Source organism: Triplophysa rosa, linkage group LG3, assembly GCF_024868665.1.
Source record: "Triplophysa rosa linkage group LG3, Trosa_1v2, whole genome shotgun sequence".
Taxonomy (NCBI): domain Eukaryota; kingdom Metazoa; phylum Chordata; class Actinopteri; order Cypriniformes; family Nemacheilidae; genus Triplophysa; species Triplophysa rosa.
This window is the reverse complement of record NC_079892.1, coordinates 15844293-15866738: the sequence shown is the minus strand read 5'-3', so window position 1 is coordinate 15866738 and position 22446 is coordinate 15844293. Positions and strand designations below refer to the sequence as shown.

General features: G+C 39.2%; 1 protein-coding gene across 3 annotated transcripts in view; it reads right to left on the bottom strand.

Annotated features, from left to right (window-relative positions):
* Nucleotides 1–17981, bottom strand: part of kif15 (kinesin family member 15) — a 37382-nt gene extending 19401 nt beyond the window's left edge. The window contains exons 1-25 of one of the 3 annotated variants that reach the window (XM_057329852.1): nucleotides 17855–17981; nucleotides 17602–17626; nucleotides 17040–17223; nucleotides 16880–16956; nucleotides 16767–16804; nucleotides 16336–16433; nucleotides 15747–15926; nucleotides 15288–15497; nucleotides 8716–8841; nucleotides 8515–8637; nucleotides 8164–8296; nucleotides 7978–8060; nucleotides 7706–7903; nucleotides 7378–7564; nucleotides 6619–6675; nucleotides 5770–5911; nucleotides 4949–5090; nucleotides 3978–4154; nucleotides 3588–3716; nucleotides 3401–3506; nucleotides 3164–3329; nucleotides 1518–1668; nucleotides 1297–1382; nucleotides 710–788; nucleotides 539–625 (exon numbers count right to left, since the gene is read on the bottom strand). In XM_057329852.1, coding sequence (XP_057185835.1) covers nucleotides 539–625; nucleotides 710–788; nucleotides 1297–1382; nucleotides 1518–1668; nucleotides 3164–3329; nucleotides 3401–3506; nucleotides 3588–3716; nucleotides 3978–4154; nucleotides 4949–5090; nucleotides 5770–5911; nucleotides 6619–6675; nucleotides 7378–7564; nucleotides 7706–7903; nucleotides 7978–8060; nucleotides 8164–8296; nucleotides 8515–8637; nucleotides 8716–8841; nucleotides 15288–15497; nucleotides 15747–15926; nucleotides 16336–16433; nucleotides 16767–16804; nucleotides 16880–16956; nucleotides 17040–17223; nucleotides 17602–17626; nucleotides 17855–17873 — 3003 coding nt within the window. In that variant the 5' untranslated portion in view covers nucleotides 17874–17981. The remainder of the gene's footprint in view (nucleotides 1–538; nucleotides 626–709; nucleotides 789–1296; nucleotides 1383–1517; nucleotides 1669–3163; nucleotides 3330–3400; nucleotides 3507–3587; nucleotides 3717–3977; nucleotides 4155–4948; nucleotides 5091–5769; nucleotides 5912–6618; nucleotides 6676–7377; nucleotides 7565–7705; nucleotides 7904–7977; nucleotides 8061–8163; nucleotides 8297–8514; nucleotides 8638–8715; nucleotides 8842–15287; nucleotides 15498–15746; nucleotides 15927–16335; nucleotides 16434–16766; nucleotides 16805–16879; nucleotides 16957–17039; nucleotides 17224–17601; nucleotides 17627–17854) is intronic. The other 2 variants (XM_057329850.1, XM_057329851.1) reach the window with 2 other exon arrangements.
* Nucleotides 17982–22446: the final 4465 nt, after the last annotated feature.

Here is a 22446-nt window from a genome sequence, read left to right as displayed (position 1 = left end):
AATGACTTAAAGAGGGCAACTGTTAGATTTAATTTCCGCATAAATAAATACAAGCCCACAAAATAAAGAATTGTGAAGTTGTTAAGCTCATTTTACATTGCTGGCTATAAAGTAGGAGGGTAGGAGGAGGGGATACCTTCTAAGATGAACATTCTTTGTCTGACCTGCTATACTTTATTTGGTCATTCTGTGATCCCCTGGACATATGAAACCTGCCAGATGTCTTTTGGCACCGTATATAAAGACTTTCTAAGATAAAGAGTTTCTAGAATAAATGAGTTCAAATGCTTGATGCCTCTGTGTCTTGTTTTTGTGCTCCCAGATCTGCAGAAGAATTCTCTCACAACATCCAACCTATTTCTGATTTGATTTTATTGGAGATCCAAAACACAGAAAGAAACTTAGTGTTCGTAAGGAACCAGAAATTTAACAGATATATATTTGACTTGATCACTCACAGCACGAATTCACCTGATTTATTTATTCTTAACAGCAGCTGTAGAGATAGGAGAGAGATTGGAGTATTCTGTAAACTTACTTTGTCCTGTTCAATCTTCTGATTGAGGCTGTTGATGGTGATGTTGGCTGAACACACACTCTGCTGCAGAGCATCAATCTGCTCACACTACACAAGAAACATGCACAACACCTTTAACGTGATTCAGACCTTTTTAGATCACAATATAAACAATTTTAACAGCATACACACCTGTTGTTGGTTTTTGTTTGTCAGGTCAGTAATGTGTTTCTTCAGCAAGGCGTTCTCCTCTACAGAGTGCACAAGCTCTCTGAAACACACACACTGTCTATAAGCCTCTCTCGAATGACAATCCGCCAACGTTTTTATATTTTCTTTTTTTTTTAAATGTATGTACGTTTATAACACTACTTTGTATTACCTTTGCATAAAACTACAAACAAATAGTTAACGTTTATGCAAGGGTGTTTCTTATACAGCATCTATGGAAGTCATCATTCTCTCTCTATTTTTTATTTAATTGAAAGTAGTGCAAACACTATCTTTGAGTTGTTCTTTTGCTATTTGAGCAAATGAGAATGCAAAAATATATTTGTGGTAGTCTCCCATTCACCGCTATATGTTTACCCAACTATGACGATTCCCGCTGCTGAGAAACCCGGAAACGTGAAAAAGGTCCATTCACTCAGGAGAGTACACCCGTGTAGTCACATGACATGTTAAAATGATTGTGAAAATCATGATTTGTGAAGCAAAATACCATATGAATTCATTAGGGTTAAAAGGGACAGATGTTTGTTTGCGGCTCTCTCACTCACTTGGACATACTCTCCTTGTGTGCAGTCAGCTGGGATCTCACACTGGTGTTCTGCTCTTTCTCTACTTGCAGACTCTGCTGCAACTCCTGTAAACACAATCAGACCCTTCAATACATCTGATTCAGGACATCAGATCAATGAACACATTACAGTAATAAAGCACAGTCAATGTTAAAACGAAAAGGGAGCTGAACGAATGAAAGCAAGCGTAAAGAACTGACACTGATCTGGGTTTGGTGTTGCGAACACTCTTGGTTCTTGAGCTCCATCTGCTGTCGGTGCTGATCCAGCTCAAACTGAAACTCGGCCTGCAGCGTGTCAAACGCGTCCTGGAGGACACGCTGCTTTTCCAACACCTGCTCCCATTCCAACCTGAAAGAGACAGGTTACATTAAGTATTGTTTTAAGCTATGAAGAGATGTCTTGTTTTGCTTTTTGACAATCTAGCAAACTCTACTGAATACATTCCAGGAATGTACTGGATGTACATTGTACACAAGTACATTGAATGTACTTTTTACATACAGGAAAAAATGCAATGGTAGTCAAAAGTAGGGATGGGCAATATTATATCGTTTGCGATATACCGGTAGAAATTCCCCACACAATAGGAATTAGTCTTCCCGCGATATAAACGATAAATTCTAGTTGTTGACGTATTTCTTTGTGAGACCCATTCACAGCTCATGTGAAGCGAAAACGGGTATAGCGGAGGGCGGACGTGAAGCTGAGAAAGAGTTTGCACTAAAAGACGAGCTCTAAATCTCGTTTAGGTTGGAACTGCAGATGCATCAGAGTTAATGTTTAGTTTCACTTTCGTTTTATTTAATTCATTTGTTAAGTATTCGTTGATAGTCATAATACGTTACACTACAACATTTAGTTTGGCTAAAAGTATTTATTTAAACATTCGTTAGATGTTATGCGCGCGTGCGCAAATTGTTTAATATGATTTCTTGCCTGTTATATACAGGATGAACGGAGCGTCCCGTGCGCAGCTCGCGCCCACATGTGCTTTCATAGCGACACAGCGTGCACAGCACTGCTGCCTGTTTACATACAGCACAAATGCGAGTTTGTAATACGTTATTTTAAATACGTTTATGAGCGTATAAAAGCAAACAGATTCAGTGTATGTTGCTGTGAGAAGAGAAGGTTCACACAGTTCAAGAGGGAGTGATTGACAGCGCGATGCGATCGATCGTTTCCACCCAACAATAGAATATATACAGTTTTAGGTATGATATGATGTTTATTGAGCTTTAGTTCATTTAACTTTTCTATACATCAAAAATTTGAAGTCGAATCTCACTATTATATTTTATATTTACAAAAATACTGTAGGTATATTTTAGGAGCTGTTTGATTTGGGGTAAGTTTAACTTTTTGATCATATTTGTTTTTCTGAGGGTCTAGACTACATGCAGCTACTATCACTTGACGCAAATAACAGCGGTGGATGGCGTTATGGATATATCGTAATTTTTATTGTTATCGCAACAAATACCAGGAATTATCGTGATAGAGTTTTAGGGCCATATTGCCCATCCCTAGTCAAAAGTGTCCCAGAACTGTTCTACATTCTTCAAAATGTCTTCTTTTGTGTTCAACAGAATTATAGAAAAGTATTTTTTTCTACTATGGGAGTCAATGGGGGGCAAAATCTGTTTGGTTACAAGCATTCTTCCAAATATCTTTTTCTGTGCTCATCAGAAAAAAGAAATGTATACAGATTTGGATCAACTCGAAGGTGAGTAAATGATGACAGAATTTTCATTTTTGGGTGAAGTATCCCTGTCTACAACTGGAAACACTCTTCTTCTAAAAGCGTCAAAACGCCTGTAGTTAAGTGCGAGTGAATTTGTACCTGACGTTGTCCAGATCCAGCTGTGTGCTGATCAGACTCTTTGACAGCTGTGTGTTCTCTCTCTCGTGTTCTGCTTTCTCCCTCTGCAGCTCTGTACGGGTGTCCTCCAGTTGTTTATCAGAGGACTGCAGCACCACGCGCAGGTCACGCACCTCCACGCGCACCACTGCCATCACAGACAGATGTTATAGCGTCTTACATTTGTATTAAAAAATCTGAACCAGACTGAAGGCTCACCGTCCATCTCTCTCTTCTCCTCCTCCAGTTGCTGCTCCAGCATCCTGATTTGTTCCTTAAATAGTTCCTGTCCCTCCAGGAGTGAACGCCGCTCAGCGCTAAACATCTGCGAACAGAGTGGATATCAAACCACCGCATGCAGGACAACAGACAAGAAAAAAACTAAACAAGTCACATAAACGTTCACCTCCTCGGTGCAACTGGACTGCTCGGTTACTGTGGTCAGCTGTTCTTCCAGCTTGCTGATTTGCTGAAGCAGTTTCCTGTTCTTGGCCTCCTCGTCATCTAACTGACCCTGAACACGAAGAGCCTGTTCCTAGAGCCAAACAAATACATGCAAAAATATTAAAACCGATAAAACTAAACTAAAAACATCTCTGGTGGAAACGCAAAAGGCTATGATAGTATTCGATTAAAGACAATGCCAATGAACTTTGTTTGGATTAAAGCTCCCCACAGAGTCATGCACAATGACGCCATTTGTTAAGAAAGTGTCAACTTTGGTTTTACATTTTGATACTATTTTACTTTGTGAAACAGCCGTTAAAACAGAAAAATGGTCTATAGTGAGCTGCACCTGCATTTGCTTGAGCTCTTCAGTGAGCGCTTCACAGGCCAGCTCATTCATCTCAGGAGGCGGCTGTTCATTCTGGATGTCATCAACTTCTCCCACCTGTCCGTTCAGATGGTCCGGGCTGGAGAGCGGCACGAGCCGGTTCCTTAGGTTATAGCCTTTAGTGGGTGTAGTTAAGATCTGAGGAGCAGAAAGTTATTCACATGTAAGGCATTTTAATCCAACACAATTCTGAAAAGTTTAGCCCAAAATAAAAACACTGTTATTTACTCATCTCACTCCATTTCAAATGCTTCTTCGCCCATTTAATTATACTGAGCAGAAATTTAAGTGATGAAAAATGAAAATATCAAAGTCATAATTTGCTTTTAAATCAAATCAGAGGCCAAATCAATAATCAGGCTTCCCATTCTTAGCCAAATGTCAAATTCCCATGACTTTCACTGACTAAAAAGTTGAATTTCCATGACCTATAATGAATGAAACCTTTGAAGTCGTTGAAGTGGTCGTTTTTTAAAAAGTTGATTACTACAGGTGACTGCATTTGAAGCAGTCACTACAGGTGACAGGTGACAGTCACTACAGGTGAAAGCAGTCACTACAGGTGACTGCATTTGACTTAGGTGATTGCCAGGTGACAAGTGGGAAGGGAATAAAATGGCGCTGAAAATAACCATAACAATTCACCAAAATGTGTAAAAAACACATGTGTAAAAGAAACAGTATAGAAAAATTACATTTTGACAAATGGAAACTAAAATTTAAAGTGACAAATAAAAATCCCTGATATTCCATGACTTCGACAAAAAATATGTAAAATTCCATGGCTTTCGATGTCTGGAATAGACCTTTTAAAATGACATGATATTGCAGAAATTCCATGACCCGTGGGAACCCTGAATAATGATTGCATTAAAAACATGAACCTCATTAACATGAATGAATTACTGTGTTATACTGTGTTAACACTCTACCTTGATGGTCTCAGCGTGAATCTTGTTGAGTTGAGACACTTCCTGTTTGCTGTAGGCTTTAGTGGCCTCCAGAATCTTCTCCAGATGTTTGTTGGATTTCTCAAGATACCGTTTCTCAGATTCCAACTCGGCCAGCTGTTTTCTGAAACCATAACACATACAGGTGATACATCTAGTCACTGAATATTTGATATGTCTTACAATTACACGAAGCGAAACGCTTAAGTTTTTATGTTTCTTTATTAAGTTTAACATGCTGAATACAAAAATCACATTCGTTTTTTTACCATCGACAGTACTCACAAAAAAACTAAAAAAAAATTTCACACATTTATACATTTCGGTATTATTAATCGTACGCAGAAATGACAAGGTACTGGCATAACACTGAGCTCAAAATGACACATAACGATCACTAAAAGTGAGTCGTCCAAAACTTCAGAAGTGTACATTTAATTGTTTTTGTCTTTTATGACTAATACTGTCCTCACGAACCAAGCTCCAGACGTAGTCACCCATCATCGCTTCAACCCACCTTCCCTGTGCTACAGACATTTCTAGAATTTTCTGGAAAATCATTTTTACATATGCAAAAAAAAATGTGTAGTTTTTGTTTCTTTGCAATATACCGATTTGTAGTAATTAATGACATAAGCTCAAAACTTAAGCTAAATATACACTAAAACATTGATGCTACATGAAAATAAATATTATCACAGTAATTAGCTCCACAGAATTGTACAAGAACTATAAAAAGGTTAGGCGAAACAACAATTTGTTACACGGTGTTCTCTGTGAGAAGTCTCACAATGGCAACTTACTTGTTGATCTCTTTAAACTCCTCAAAGGCCTGAACTGTTGCAGTGAGCTCAGACTGTTTCTGCAGCAGCTGAACCTTCATCCTCTCCACAGAAATTGATGACAATGTTTCCATGGTAACAGGTGTGGAGTAGGTGGGCGGAGCTACACAACAAAATAATAAGACCTGAGACAGATATTTCACATGTGATGCCAATGTAGTTACAGATCAAAAACTTGCAGTAGTCAAGTAGTCAACCAAGACCAGTTAAGACCAAAAGCTACAATTACACATTAATATATACACTCACCTAAAGGATTATTAGGAACACCTGTTCAATTTCTCATTAATGCAATTATCTAATCAACCAATCACATGGCAGTTGCTTCAATGCATTTAGGGGTGTGGTCCTGGTCAAGACAATCTCCTGAACTCCAAACTGAATGTCAGAATGGGAAAGAAAGGTGATTTAAGCAATTTTGAGCGTGGCATGGTTGTTGGTGCCAGACGGGCCGGTCTGAGTATTTCACAATCTGCTCAGTTACTGGGATTTTCACGCACAACCATTTCTAGGGTTTACAAAGAATGGTGTGAAAAGGGAAAAACATCCAGTATGCGGCAGTCCTGTGGGCGAAAATGCCTTGTTGATGCTAGAGGTCAGAGGAGAATGGGCCGACTGATTCAAGCTGATAGAAGAGCAACTTTGACTGAAATAACCACTCGTTACAACCGAGGTATGCAGCAAAGCATTTGTGAAGCCACAACACGCACAACCTTGAGGCAGATGGGCTACAACAGCAGAAGACCCCACCGGGTACCACTCATCTCCACTACAAATAGGAAAAAGAGGCTACAATTTGCACGAGCTCACCAAAATTGGACAGTTGAAGACTGGAAAAATGTTGCCTGGTCTGATGAGTCTCGATTTCTGTTGAGACATTCAAATGGTAGAGTCAGAATTTGGCGTAAACAGAATGAGAACATGGATCCATCATGCCTTGTTACCACTGTGCAGGCTGGTGGTGGTGGTGTAATGGTGTGGGGGATGTTTTCTTGGCACACTTTAGGCCCCTTAGTGCCAATTGGGCATCGTTTAAATGCCACGGCCTACCTGAGCATTGTTTCTGACCATGTCCATCCCTTTATGACCACCATGTACCCATCCTCTAATGGCTACTTCCAGCAGGATAATGCACCATGTCACAAAGCTCGAATCATTTCAAATTGGTTTCTTGAACATGACAATGAGTTCACTGTACTAGAATGGCCCCCACAGTCACCAGATCTCAACCCGATAGAACATCTTTGGGATGTGGTGGAACGGGAGCTTCGTGCCCTGGATGTGCATCCCACAAATCTCCATCAACTGCAAGATGCTATCCTATCAATATGGGCCAACATTTCTAAAGAATGCTTTCAGCACCTTGTTGAATCAATGCCACGTAGAATTAAGGCAGTTCTGAAGGCGAAAGGGGGTCAAACACCGTATTAGTATGGTGTTCCTAATAATCCTTTAGGTGAGTGTATATGATGACGTAAGTCACGAGTTAGAAGCTCAACAAAAAAAACACATTTAACATTTAATAATTTGCAAAACATTTATATAAGTTTGAGATGGAGTCCTCCTCACCTTCAGTGGTGTCATCTGTTGTCTGAGCCTCCAGCAGTTGTAGGAAGGTTTTCTCCAGTGCGGTCAAAGACTGAACTTCAATCTCACCAGCAGATCTGACTGAATCTAGAGACCGTAGATATCTGATCTCCTCCCGCAGGCCGCAGTTTTCTGCTGCATAGCGCATAATCCTCGGGTGATGCTCCACCTAACCAAGTAACAAATATGAAAAATATTTATGTGCTTTCCAGACAACATTTTATTCATAAATATATAGTCAGCCAATCACATTGCGGCAACGTGCATTTAGGGCGATCCGCTGACATTCAGAATGCAAGCGTACGTTTACCTGATCTCGCAGCAGTCGTATCTCCTCCTGCAGCTGACGGATCTGCTCCTCAGGTTCTGATCTCTGGCCGCTCTGCAGCTCTTTCTTCAGCTGAGCAATGTAATCGTCTCTGAACTTCAGGATCATACGGTTGGACTGAATGAACTTCTCCTTCTGAGCCCAGGCAGCCTGCAGCTGAGAAACCTTCTCCTGAAGAGCCTGTAGGCAAGACACCGACATGAAACCTTGTTTTCTGTCACATTGCAAATGTGTAACATTTCCAAAATAGTCACCTTCTTCTCCTCTTGTCCTTTCTTCCAGAAGTGCATGGCCTGAACAAACTGCGCCTTATGGGAAACCTCAATATCAGACTGGCCTGCAACATAAAAATCAAGAATAACTGGACCAATTCATTCAGTGAAGTTTTTATTATTCTGTCTGTCTGGACACATGAATGAGTAAGTGAGCCGTGCATGTACCTGTGTGTTGGTCTGCTAGTGTGATCTCTGTGATATGCGTTTGTGAAAGAGCATTTGCGAGCTGTTCCTTTAGTTTTCGGACTTCTGCCTGCAGTTGTCTGACGTTACCCTGAGTGTCTTCATTCACCATAGCCTAAAAAAAACAAAGATGTCTGTTATATCACACCGCTGAGGACAGTTTAACAATGCTAATCATCTTCCAGACCTGCCTCAAATGCACAAGAAGAGCCATACCGCTTTTCTGCACTCTTCACTACTGTAAATCACTTATCTGTGCTTTAATATCAATGCATTCCTTCAGTTAAATTGAGTATGAAAGACAAGCTTGGAAAAATAAATCTGCTACTGAACCTTATTTTTGATGAGCTTGGCTCTCTGTGCGAACTGCAGGGTGGACAGTGTCTCTCCAAAGCATCTGGAGCCAGGATGAACGTTAGCAATGATGTAAGTCTTAGCATTTCCACCCAGAGAGTCCTGATCACATGAACACCAGTCAGACATAACTTACACATCTATCATTTATTCTGAGAAATGTTCTTAAAGCATTCGCACCCTGAGCAGGAAGGTCAGTTTGGAGTCTCTGTAGCAGATATGACGGTTCTTTCCATTGGACACATCCACCAGGGCCATGATCACCTGACCCAAACACATCAGTGACCGGTTTATGCTGCTCGCCTCCTAAACACACAGGAGTCAAATGTAACGGGTAACTATAAAACAACAAAAATGTCTTTAAAGCAGCGGTTCTCAAATGTTTAGGAGTATCAACAGTTAAACAACAAATCATCAAGTTTGTAACTGCACATATTTCACTTTTATTTAGTCTAATCTATGATTGTCCATATTTAAGTTTTTCCAAGATATTAGAGAAAAAATTATAACAATGCAACCAGAAGTGAAACCTGCTGAACAAACTAACCACAGTGCCCCTAAGGAGAAATTGCAATTATTTTATACCATAGATCACGATGAACTGTCTAAAATCATTAGATCATTTAAATCAACAACATGCATGCTAGACCCTATACCTACAAATCTACTGAAAGAGATGCTCCCAGAAATTATAGATCCTCCTCTTAGTATTATTAACTCATCTCTGACATTAGGACACGTGCCTAAAGCATGGATTAAAGTGAAAAAAATTCTTCTGACTGATTTTTTTTTCAGGCCAAGTCATATTCCTTTAACAGAGACTTTATCTAAATAGTCAAAACCAATAGCGTTTTAAAGGGAGATGTTTTGAACCCCTTTACGTAGTATTGCCAGTTTGCGTATTTTAAAAGCTATTTTTAATCTATGAAAAAAGTATACTTACCTAGACAAATAATCAACCATCTATAATTTTTCAGTGTATTTTTTAATTTATCTTACAAGACCAAACTATGTTTTCTGAAACTCTTAATAATTAGCAGAAAAAAGAACAAAATAAAAGCACCACTTAAGACCAACAATTTTGTTTGTATTTGTCTCCAGAGTGCGTTTCACTTTTTCTGCCTTCAGAAACCATATTCCTGAAGCTTGGCTACACCTGACACCCGTTTCAGTGTTTGACTAGCTACAGTGACTAGTTAGAGTGTTTGACTAGTTTCTCCAAGATGACCGTTAAGAAGGTAGCCTATCACTTTAACATTTCCATGGCGACGCGGCACTGCTTATCATGTGACACACCGCAAAGCCACAGCAGCTGTATGACTGATGCACTGCTTTTACATTCTTTCACTCAAAAAAATAATAAAACTGTTAACTATGTCATGAAATATCTGACATTCCAATTGGAAAATATGTGCATGTGAATGTGTTTTGTTGTTTAAACACTTTTATAATGGATCGCGTTAGTTGAGCTATAAGCGGGCGAGACCATGTTTGTTTCTGCCGCGGTCTGAGATCTGTCGGATTTACATCATGTGAATTCATCCACTTCTCTTAAAAAACACAAACGTAAGTGCCTGGTGAACTGGTAGAAGAATTGAGTGATCTTAACAATTGCTTACATTGCAGATGCTGTGTCTGATGTGAATAAAACACATCCGTCAAATTACATTTGAGTAGATTGTTATTGCCGCTATATAGACAATCTCTAAATGTATTTTGTGCTTGTAGGCACGTGTATATGTCTGAAGCCTAAATTAAACATTATGGCCCGGTTTCACAGACAAGGTTTAAGGCTAGACCCAGACTAAAATGAATGTGTGACCTGTCTTAACTGAATATAACTTGCTCAGAAATATCTTAAAATATATCAGTGCCATTGTTTTATCTCGATACTGCACTGCGTAGTTGTGATATGTGACTGAGTCTGTCTCTGGCTCAGTGCCAACCAAAGCGTGTACTGTTCTAATCACACCGGTGTATACACGTCAAAGGGTTAACAACATTATGAAAAGTGAATTTAAGACATTAAGGACAGGCTGGAACTCTGCAATTGACGGAAATCCGTCGTAGCGACGGAGAACTTTAATCCATGCTAAAGCATATAAGAGGTGGCTGTTATAAGGCCCCTTGTCAAAAAACCACAACTAGACCCTAGAGAACTAGGGAACTACAGGCCTATATCGAATCTACCTTTCATATCTAAAGTTCTGGAAAAAGTAGTTTCAACTCCATTATGCTCCTTCCTCCAAAGGAATGACATCAATGAAGAATTTCAGTTACAAATGATCTGCTATTGGCGTCTGACCGAGGTTGTATCTCGTTATTGGTACTGCTAGACGTTAGTGCTGCATTCGACATCACTGACCACAGCACACTCCTGCATAGACTCGAAAATTACGTCTGCATTAAAGGAATAACTTTCAAATGGTTTAAATCTTATTTATCCGACCGCTTTAAATTTGTAGCAATAAACAACGAGGTGTCACGCAAATCGTAAGTCCAGTAAGGTGTACCACAGGGCTCAGTCTTAGTGCCTCTGCTCTTCGCATTATACATGCTACCTCTAGGAGATATAATAAAGCAACACGGAGTTAGCTGTCACTGTTATGCTGATGATTCTCAACTTTATATTTCCTCGAAGCCTCATGAAACACAGCAGTTCCATCAAATAATAGAATGCATAGGCGATATAAAAAACTGGATGAGTAACAACTTTTTATTACTGAACTCGGACAAAACAGAAGTGTTACTTATTGGACCGAAAACCGCCATACGTAACAACCAAGAATACTGCTTAACTATTGACGGATGTTCCATAGAACCCTTGTCGTCAGCTAATAATCTTAGCGTTCTATTCGATAGTAATCTGTCATCTGAGAGCCACGTCGCCAACACCTGTAAAATTGCGTTTTTCCATTTTAAGAATATATCTAAACTACGTCATATGCTGTCACTGTCAGATGCAGAGAAGTTAATTCATGCATTCATGACATCAAGACTAGATTACTGTAATGCACTGTTAGGTGGTTGCCCTGCAGGCTTATTACAAAAACTCAGAGAATGGGAAACGGCGACCTGACAAGAGCTGAGATGATAGAGCTGGATAAAGAAGGACGCGGCGACTTGACACGTCTTCACTACAAAATTTCAAATGACGACGAGAGAGGACCAGGCCTGGACATTATGTGTTTTAGTTATGTTTGTGTAGCCGGCAGTCGACCGTGAGGTGGCTGCCGGCCTTTTACTTTGGTTTGGTTGTTTGTTTATTGTATTAAAGTTTATTTAATAGTCGCCGGTTCCTGCCTCCTTCCTCCCGGGTTTCGGCACCAGTGTAGCAATGTTCGTATATAACGGAGGAAGGAGGCGGGAACCGGCAAACTTTAAACAAACTTTTAATCAAATAAACACAACAAAACGAAAGTAAAAGGCCAGCAGCCACCTCTCATGGTTGACTGCCGGCTACACAAACATAACAAAACAAAAAAAAAAAAGTGAAAGTGAAAAACTTAAAACTTAACAATATCCAGGCCTGGTCCTCTCTCGTCGTGCCTTCCTGTCGCTCCTCCTCTTATGCTTCTGGAGCTCCTCCGTGAGAGATGCGAGACCGGTGTAACGCACAGCTGACACTCATTATCACTTGCGCCACCGGCCTCGCTTCGTTCTCTCACGGCTCTCGTCCCGCCTCCATCGTCGTCACAGTAAGTTTATTTATTTTTATTTAGCCTTGTTGTGCAAGCACTGTCGAGCTTGTGCAGAGGCAGCAGCTTTTGCCAGAGGGGAACTGGAATCCCCTGGTTGGGCCTGGGTTCTCTTGAGGTTTTTTTTCTCGATTGGAGATTTGGGTTCCTCGCCACCGTTTGCATACTGTTTTGCACTGGCCGGGGGGGGGCTGCTTTAGAGTTTTTAAGTTTTACTTAATTAATATTGCATATAGGAATTTATAATCTGTTTAATATTTGACCTGTGTTTCTCTTTCCTTTATCTTAAATGTGTGCTTTCACTGTGCGTGCTTGTCTGCGTGTGTGTGTGTGTGTGCGTCCGTGTGTGTGTCTATGTCTATGTGTGTTAGTACATGTGCATATTGTGTGTGTTTTGTATGTAGGCGTGTCTGTCTTCATCTTTTTCTTGTTTTTACATGTACAACTTTAATTGTTTTGCTTATAGTCAATATGTCTCATGTATAGCTGCTTTGTAACAATGAAAATTGTAAAAAGCGCTATATAAATAAAGTTGAGTTGAGTTCATGAACCAGTTATAAAAAGGCTTTAATGGGACAGTTCACCCCAAAATGAAAATTCTGTCATCCTTTACTCAGGTTGTTTCAAACCTGTATAAATGTATTTGTTCTGTTGAACACAAAGAAAGATATTTGGAAGAATGTTAGCAATTTCAAGTTCTGGGACATCATCAACTACCACTTCTATTGGACACAAAATTAGATATTTTGAAGATTTCAGTAAAATAAACAGTTCTGAAGAACTGTTTGTTTTACTGAATACTACTGTATAGGTACTCAAGATTAATATGAGATTGGCAGGGTTCTTACACCTTTTCCAACATCAAAATCCAGCACTTTAAAAGCACTTTTAATGTGTGTTTTTATACTTTCCCAGTCACTTGCAACTGCGTTAATTACATGCTGACATACATATACTGTATTTTCCTTTGTAGATAATCCATAGTTATACTGTATGCCAATTATATGTAATTATACTATATACTAACTATACTTAATTTATTCCATAAAAGACTTGAGCAAATTGTCATTTAACTCACAAAGCAGACATCCTATACAGTACTGTGGGCACTTATTTGTAATTGATATGATTTGACCACATAAAATAACAAAAGAAACATGGAAAGAACATGGGTGCGAATTATAGGTTGCCGCCGCATCACAAATAGAGAATCGATCAAGTTTTTCTTTAAATTTAAAACAATTTTTGCTCATTAAAATGCAATTAATATAATACTGTTCCTATGTAATTTGTTTTGAAAATTAGTCACCAAATGTGGGAACAGTAGGTTGTAAGCTTTCAAATGATATATTTAGTTTGTCAATATTACTTTAGGATAAGACTAAGGTACTGTTTTAACAGTATGGAAAATGCCCCACCTGTAAATTTGTGACAGTTCAGAAGAAAAAAATGAACTGGTTATCATATCTATCATATGTATTTCAATCTTAAAGATATTTGTTTTTTGATTGATATTTGATTGATATTTGTCAAAGTTCCCTTGATTGTATTTTGTTCAAACTTTTGTGTAGTGTTAAAAAACTAAAACAGGAATGTATTTCTCTGTTTCAATACACAGCCACTAGATGGCGCATCTACGCCATTTATACCACACTGCACCCAACCCCGTCACAAAAACATTTTGCACTTTACGCGGGTGATCCCAGCGAGCTAAAAAAATTAAAAAATCTTTATTTATACGAAAAAAATCTAATCCCTGATATCGTTAACATCGTATTAGCACTTTGTTGTTTGATGAAAGAAAGAATTCGCGACACTGCAGAATTCAGTCGGTGAGCACACACACACAACTTGACGTAGTTTTTAAGTAAGATAGGCTAATTTCTGCCCGAGTCCCTGTTCATTTCCGACCATATCTGGCAAAAAAGACCTACAATTACACTTTACATCCCTCCCGAAAATTAATTAGTTCGCGAATTTTTCCATCTACCTTAAACTTAATTGTACGGAGCCCGTCTGATCACCCCTCGGAGAAAAGAAAGCAAGACCCGCAAATCCGTGGCCACAGTTTTGTAATTCGTTCCCTCAGTTTAAAAATCCGTGCCCTCGGATTAATAAACTGTACCCACAGTTTACAAAACCGTGCTTTATTATCATGAAAATACCCGATGAAGCTTCAGTAACAGTGATAAAAAGATGTCCATAGGCATAGATTCTAGAAGGTGTCATGGTCTTCTTCTGCAGTGCGTATTTGGAGTTTCCACACGAGAGCGCCCTCTGGCTTTTGGATGCAGCAGCATTTTCCCGTACTTCACTCAAAAGCTGTGCATAAATCACGTGACATTTATCGTCGGTTTATCGTGACAGCCCTACTTGAAAGCGCAGCTGGCCCCATGGTGAAGAGCTGCACGTCCTTTTTGGATACTTTGCAGGTGGCCACTCGAGGATTTGGTCCACGTTTTAGCCATAATTTGTCATTTTCGTCCTCCAGCCAACGAGCATTGAAACGGCAAACGCCCGGCATATTTTCATCTCCTACTCTGCTCCACCAGAGGGCGCACATCCAAAAGACTGGCAGATAACATTATAGCCACGCGCCGATTTTTTTCGTATTTACGTTATGTGCAAAATGTATATTTTATTTCAAAAGAAAAATTCTCCGTAAAATTGCGAATTATTATGAAAGCAACGAAATTAAAGTTTTAGGCAGTTTTAAGCACTTGGTCCCAAATCCAATCACTTTTCTAACCTTAAAATGTCTATATTCAAATTCAATCATTTTACAGGATTTAAAGCACCCGTACGAACCCTGGATTGGCAGAAACTGCGTATGTTACACCATCTTTAAAGTTATAGAGGTAAAAACAGTGAACACACAAGCACACATTTACCATTTCATCTATGGTAGTGAATGATGTCTCAGAACTAAACATTCTTCCAAATATTTTCCAAATAATTTATACAGTCATGAGATTACACGAGGGTGAGTAAATGATGACAGAATTTTCATTTTTGGGTGAACTATCCCTTTAAGATATTTTGAGAGGTGAGCACCTTAAGACGTGAACCCTCTGCATGTGTGTCCCGCTGTCTCTCTGACCCAGCGAGATCGACCAGGTTGAGCTGAGAAGTGCGGATGTTGACCACTTCCTGTCTGGTCTCCTTTGATTCAAGCGTCATGGTGAACACGGCATGCGAGCGAGATGATTCTCGATTCATTGATGTGGATGCCACTCGCCGGTTCCTCCAGCCCATAGACAACACCTACAAAGAGATACACAATGCCACTGCTATTACTTTGAGTTAAAAGAACAGAAATGTACACAGAGACAGACTTGGCTTAAAATTAGGCTACATCCTGTACTTTAAAACAGTTACAGAGTTTTAATTTGAAGGTCCATTTTTGTGCAAAGTGATTTTACACTGCATTCCAAGTACATTTATATTACATTTATCTATGCCAAACCCACCTTTGTGCAACAATGCAATGCCAGTTGAGCTACAGGAACATACCTGATAAGCCTCAGCGGCAGATGCTGCGTATTTCTCCACGGCTCCTTCTACAAACACACCCCGTTTGATGTCCTCTCGCAGAAACAGGCTGGTGGACACGCTGTCTAACAGGTCATATATCTGTTCATTATAGATCTCTATGAATGAACACTTGCACAGGAAACTCTTCATCCCACCAGACTGCAAAACAAACAGAAAACATACCAAAGCCCTGTCAAATGCGGTAGTTTTGTTCTTCAATTTCAATCCACACGCACGCACACAGGTTTCTATACATTGTGGGGACTTTCCATAGGCATAATGATTTTTATACTGGACAAACTGTTTATTCGATTGCCTTCCCCTAACCCAAATCCAAAACCTAACCATCAAGAACACTTTCTGCATTTTTACATTTTCATATAAACATTGTTAGTATGTTTAATAATCCATTTGAATTAAGTAAGTGTGTGAGACTTTTAATATCATTGTGGGTACCCAACAATGTATAAAAACAAGTACACACAATCATGCAATTTTTAAATTTAAACAGTACGATATTGCATTGAATGAGTCATATTAATTGATCATATTATGATGTTCATCTCACCCTCTCCACTTCTCTGTGTATGATGAAGAAAAGATACTCGAAACTACGAGGAATCACACCACGCAGCTCATCTGAGAAATTATCCACCTCTGATGGACCTGCACAAACAAACGCAAACATTTAGCACATATATGGAGATTCATCTTCATACAGCACAGCAGGACAACATTATTCATTCACAATAAAACACTTAAAACATCTGAATGCCTTTACAACAGATGACTGGATTCAAAAAACACAATAGCTAAATATAAATAGGTCCAAAGAAATTAAGTGACATTAAAATCCTTTCAAAGCACATTCAGAGCACTCTTCTTGAGACCATAAAACAAGGGTTTTCTCAAACTCAACTGGCTAAACGGAGCTCTTAAATGCAAGATCACAAAATGCTGTGATACGTTTGCTTGAATGCTTAAAATCGTAGCACTCACCCAGCATGGTGAAGGTCTTTCCTGAACCCGTCTGTCCGCTGAAACAAAAACAATCATTAATCCAATTGTGGTCTAGCTTTACAAATACTGAGAGAAGAGACCTGGGAACTCACTAGGCAAAAATGGTGCCATTGTATCCGTTAATGCAGGAATGCACAATGTTTTTAGCCACACTGGAGAAAACCTCCTCCTGAGAAAAACACAGAACACAGCTATGAGATCCTTTCACACGTGATCTTTCCCCCAAAAAAGACAAATGCAAGAAATTAAGACCTGGCTTGTGTTCATATCAGCTACATGGTCGTATGTGAAGTTTCTTGGCTCAGGTTTGCAGTGCAGTCTGACAGTTTGAGGAGAGGTCACTGTCAGACACAAGCTGTGATCGCCATCTGTTGTTAACCCCGTGCCTTGAGTCAACGGTCGAACCCGAACAAACACCTTGATGGCATCTCCATCACTGCACAGTGCACACCACAGAACGGAGAATGAATGTTAAAGGAGGAAATCTGTTCTGCTTCGGACAAATGATACTGTGTGTTTATTAAACAGACGATATTAAATGTGGTAACACAACTAATAATACTTTAGCTGAAACAAGTCTCTCTCTCCGTCGAGGAAACAAAAAGTGATGTCCTTATTTAAATGATAATGAAGTCTCTGCCTTACTAGCCGTGGTTCAGATTGTTTACGCATTTTTATAGGTTCCAAATGTAACAGAAAACAAAAACAAACAATGTCAAATACAGTGAAGTAACAAAGTTACTTAAATTGTCTCTGTTATGCTTTTTTTAAAGATAGTGGGAGGGTTTGTTTTTGTGTGTTTGTGTAACGTTACCTGTTGCTGCTTGACTCCCCGGTGACTGCGCAAAAAAAATGACAAGATAAAAATAAAATTTAAGCAAAAGGTTAACCCAAAAGAGCTAACGTTCAGCACAAACACTATGTAAACAACAACAAAGACAGATATATACCATAAGCTCGACTGTGATATAAAATTGATCAACTGTAAGATGTAACTTAAACATTGACGTGAAACATTTCACTGCAGTGTTTGGTGCGAACGCCATTGGTATTAAACAAATTCTCACCTTTTCCTTTAAAATTCATAATTCATTCCGTCTCTTTCCTTCTTTTTTTCCAGTGAAGGGTTATTACAAAATTTGGCGCCTCAATCTTCTTCCGGCTCGTGTGTTGACGTCAGCGCCCAGCGTAACAGCGCCACACGCTGGCGCGAAAGACAGGGCAGTATCTTTATTATATAGTTTGCGTCGTATATTTATGGCCGTATGCTTTGGTAATGTAAAGCTTTTTACCTTGCTGGTAAACGTATCTGAATCGTGAGTAAATGTCTACCTTTTTTATGAAAAGGTGTTGTCACACTTAACATATATCACTGCCATTGTTTTGTCTCAAGATGCACACCAGTAATGTTTTCTTTCAAGGCATTTTTATAAAAGCGACACAAATATCTTAATTAAACTAAGGCATAGTCCTAGCTTAAGCTAAACTGTGTCTGTGAAATTGGTAACAGTGTTGCCAATTTTGCCTTTGGTTTAAAATGTAAATAGAGGATATGGTGATCGTTACGAAGGTGTAACCAGTAGCGGCTCGTGGCTATACATTTAGGTGGGGCAGATAACGGATCATATCGTAGGATATATAAAATTAATTGCTTGAAGTATACGTTTAACATTCAAACGACTGAATACATACAGAGCGCTCAGATGTCTAGTGTCTTTGCGTAATTCAGCCTGATGGGGGCGCTCGAATGTTGATTGGCAGGCTCTGCCATCACATGTTGAATGAAATCTTAAAATACACAATACACAACTGTTTTATTATTGTGTTTGGTACGTTTAAAAAAAAACAAAGTTCTCTGAACTGCATTGGGGACTGGGTTAATAAAACACAAACGAGCCATTTACAGAAACATTTAATATACAATTTCTGTTGGCAATTTTCTCTTTTATTGTTTATTCTTTTGCAATGGTTTCGCTTTCCTTCTGTATATTTACTTAACGTTATATTTATTTACAATCCATTTATTTATGGATTTTTTAATGTACAGTACTTCAAAATAGCCTATATGTAGCCTACTATTATTTCTATAACTTCAGATTATATATACTGTTCAATGTGGATTTTTTAATGTACAGTACTTAAAAATGACCTATTATTTAATTAACTTCAGATCATAATTTAAAGAAAACTGTCCGATTGCACAGACTCATTCCACTTTAAAATGAGAGTACACCACCTCAGCGTGTCACCTAAACAATATCAGGACTGTTCAATGTGGATTTTTTAATCTGAAGTTATAGAAATAGTACATAGGCTATTTTGAAGTACTGTACATTAAAAAATCCACATTGAACAGTCCTGATATTGTTTAGGTGACACACCGAGGTAGGATAAGATTGTTGTAAAAAATATAAAAACTGCCTAGCAGTTTAAAAACATCTTAAAAAAGCCTAGCAACCACCTAGCAACACAACTGTCAATCTTTCCCGTTTGGCCTGGGTTAAAGCCTTCAATTGTAGTGCAATTGAGGTTCTTTTTTCAATACATCGTTTTATGAGTAAAATTATATATAAATATATTTAATTTTCTAAATGCATTTGTATTTTAATTAATTCACAATCGACAGACTGAAACCACGTTCGAAATAGATCGCTTTATTTTGAAATCCAAAAAGCCGCTTTTACCGTAATGCGCAGTACATGCGCACATAACAAAACCGAGTGAGGGCTAGTTTGACTGTCGTTTTCGAAGTGGCGGCTGGCTTGACCGCAGTTAAGTCTGGCTCAGATTACAGGATTCTCGGCCAGAATTTACCCCGATTTTCCCTCCCGAGAATCTTTGAAAAAATCGGGTCCAGAACCTCGATCGGGTCCGAGATTCGGCCCAGATTATCACGTAATGTGAGGCGTTCACAGATCGAATCTTACACCTCCCGATCTGCTCCGAGAGAGATCGGGGCCGCCCCGATCATATCAAACATGTTTGATATTTAGGATTTTAAATCGGGGTGATGACGTTGGTACTTTCGCAACAGCCAATGAGAGGCACATCTGCAAGGTGACTGACAGACCTTTAAAAATGTCGACCGCGAAAGCTCCTCCAAGGGTACGTTGGACAGCGGAGATGGAAGAACAACTTGTGGCAACAGCATGATTGTCTATATAATGTATCCTCCAAAACATACCACAACCGCACAGATAAGGAAAAGAGCTGGGGAGAAGTCGCGTCGGTTTTAAATGTACCGGGTAAATTAACTGCTAACGCGCAGCTTGTAGTTTCGTTCAACAGATTGTTATTTGGCTATAGGCATACAGATAACATGCGTTTATGTGTTTGTTTTTATGCTGTATTTTATAATCACATTGGCATTCATCTTTATTCTCGGCAGCAACTATTTTTTTTCTTCCGTTATTTATTAACATTAAACTTAAGCGGCTCGCCCAAACCACAGTCATAACTTCAGCCCTAGCAAAAAGCATTATAGCACCCCCTGCTCAAAATACGTTCCCGCGGCTTTGGACAGACAGACAGAGAATCATTCAGAGAGCGACAAAGACGTTACACAACCGCTGCCAGGTGAGATCACGTGAAATTAACTTTGCGATGTCCCTTTGTTTACTTCTGTTTCCCGGTGAGATGACGTAAGAGGCGTCCTCTGGTATGATAATCTTAATATTATCCTGTAGTTTGGGTGTCTTAGAATGTCTTTTGATGTGCAATTATGAAATAAAAAAACTTCCAATCAAACTTTCTAAATTTTTATTTTTGCACTTGCTACCTTTAGGCTTATTTATAAACACAACTTTACGCCCCAACGTTTTCTTATCTGGACATTTCACATTCATAAATGCAAGTTTACAAAGGGCAAACCTATTTTTGTAGTGCTTGAAAAAGAGATTCAAATGTAGATGTGATGTCAACATCTAAAAATAGTAAACCCATTAAAACGGTTACTATTAGCTCCTTTTACAAAACTGCATATCCTATGGATATGTAAAATATGTGTAATTTAGTTGTACACTGATGAGTGTGAGCTTGTTTAAGATTTTAAATAAGAGAATCTGTTAAGATTCTCCTTATGTGTGTGCTGCAGCCAGAATTTGAAATCTGTCAGGATTTTAAAACTCCTGTAGTCTGAGCCAGGCTTTACAGACGTCAGTTTGTCAGAAAACCACGTTGTTCAGCGGGGTTCTCTCTTCTCACACAGAGGAGAGCCCTGCGTACATTCTGAAAGACAAAATATCCGCCCTTCTCAAGAAGTGGGTGGTACCTCCGCATCTATTCAATCAGCGGTTTTACTCCCGTTATTTTCTATTTCCGAAAAAGGAGGGCTCGCTTGGTCCAGTTTTGGACCTCAGAATGTTGAACAAACATTTAAGTAAATTTAAGGAATTACAGAATGTTAACACACGCCACTCTCTTGCTCAGTTCGTCAGAACGTCTGGTTCACATCAATCTTTCAAAAGCTTTCTTTCCTCATAAGCAGTGCTTGAAGTGGGCCAGTACACTTCTCTACTAATCTTTAGCGTACCTTCACTTTTTCTTGTGTACCTGCACTTCTCACATGTTTCCGGTATTTTGCCCCTCCAAACCCAGAAATAAATGTCTGGAACGGCACTCGAAGTCGGCATGGGACCTCTGAACTCTTAAATCGATCAACCCTGGCCACAGGGAGATGAGTTATTTTAAGTCACGCCCAAGATGCTTCAAGTGAGATTAGCGCAGAGCCAGAGATACTTTTATTATAGGAAGATGGAAGGGTCTGTAATACTTCCAGTTGGAGAAGCTTTGACACCCGGCATCTCACCAGCACCAAACCTGTGTCCCAATTCGGGGGCTGCAACCTTCTAAGGTCGCGGACTTAAAAACGAGGACTTGTTCTTCAAAGCACGCAGCCTTCTAGCTTCCCAGAAGATTTCTTAATTGCGTCACCTGCTGCTCATGTTGTGTGGTGACAGCAGCAGGACACAGCAGAGACGTTTCTGACTTTTTTAAACGAATATGGAGCCAGAAAAATGATATTTTATTTTAGAGAATATTACACGTTTATGTAGATTAAAACAGCCCAACAGTATATTAAATTAACCAACCTTAGAAATTTAAAACACAATAATGCACCAATAATGTTAATTAACAACATAACATGGTCAAATACAACAGAGACTTCAGTCTAGCAAATCTAATCTGTATGCCGGAAACATGGCTGACGGAGGAGATTGACAACGTACAACTGGACAGATATTCAAAAATCCGACTGGATCGGGACAGTGTTAAATCTACTAAAGCCATCGGAGGAGGACTGTGTATGTTTAACAACTGCGGGTGGGCGAGTAATATCACAGTACGTGAAACACACTGCTCAGCCATTATGAACTGATGACTGTCTCATTTAGACCATATGTGACCCTGGCCAACAAAACCAGTCTTATGTGTCAATTTTTCGAAATTGAGATTTTTACGTAATCTGAAAGCTGAATAAATAAACTTTCTATAGATATATGAGTTGTTAGAATACGACAATATCTGGCTGAGATACAACCGTTTAAAACTCTGGAATCTGAGAGCGCAAAAAAATCAAAATATTGAGAAAATTGCCTTTGAAGTTGTTAATCAGGGGCACTGTGGCAGACCATCCACTCACAAAAATAAAGTTTTTATA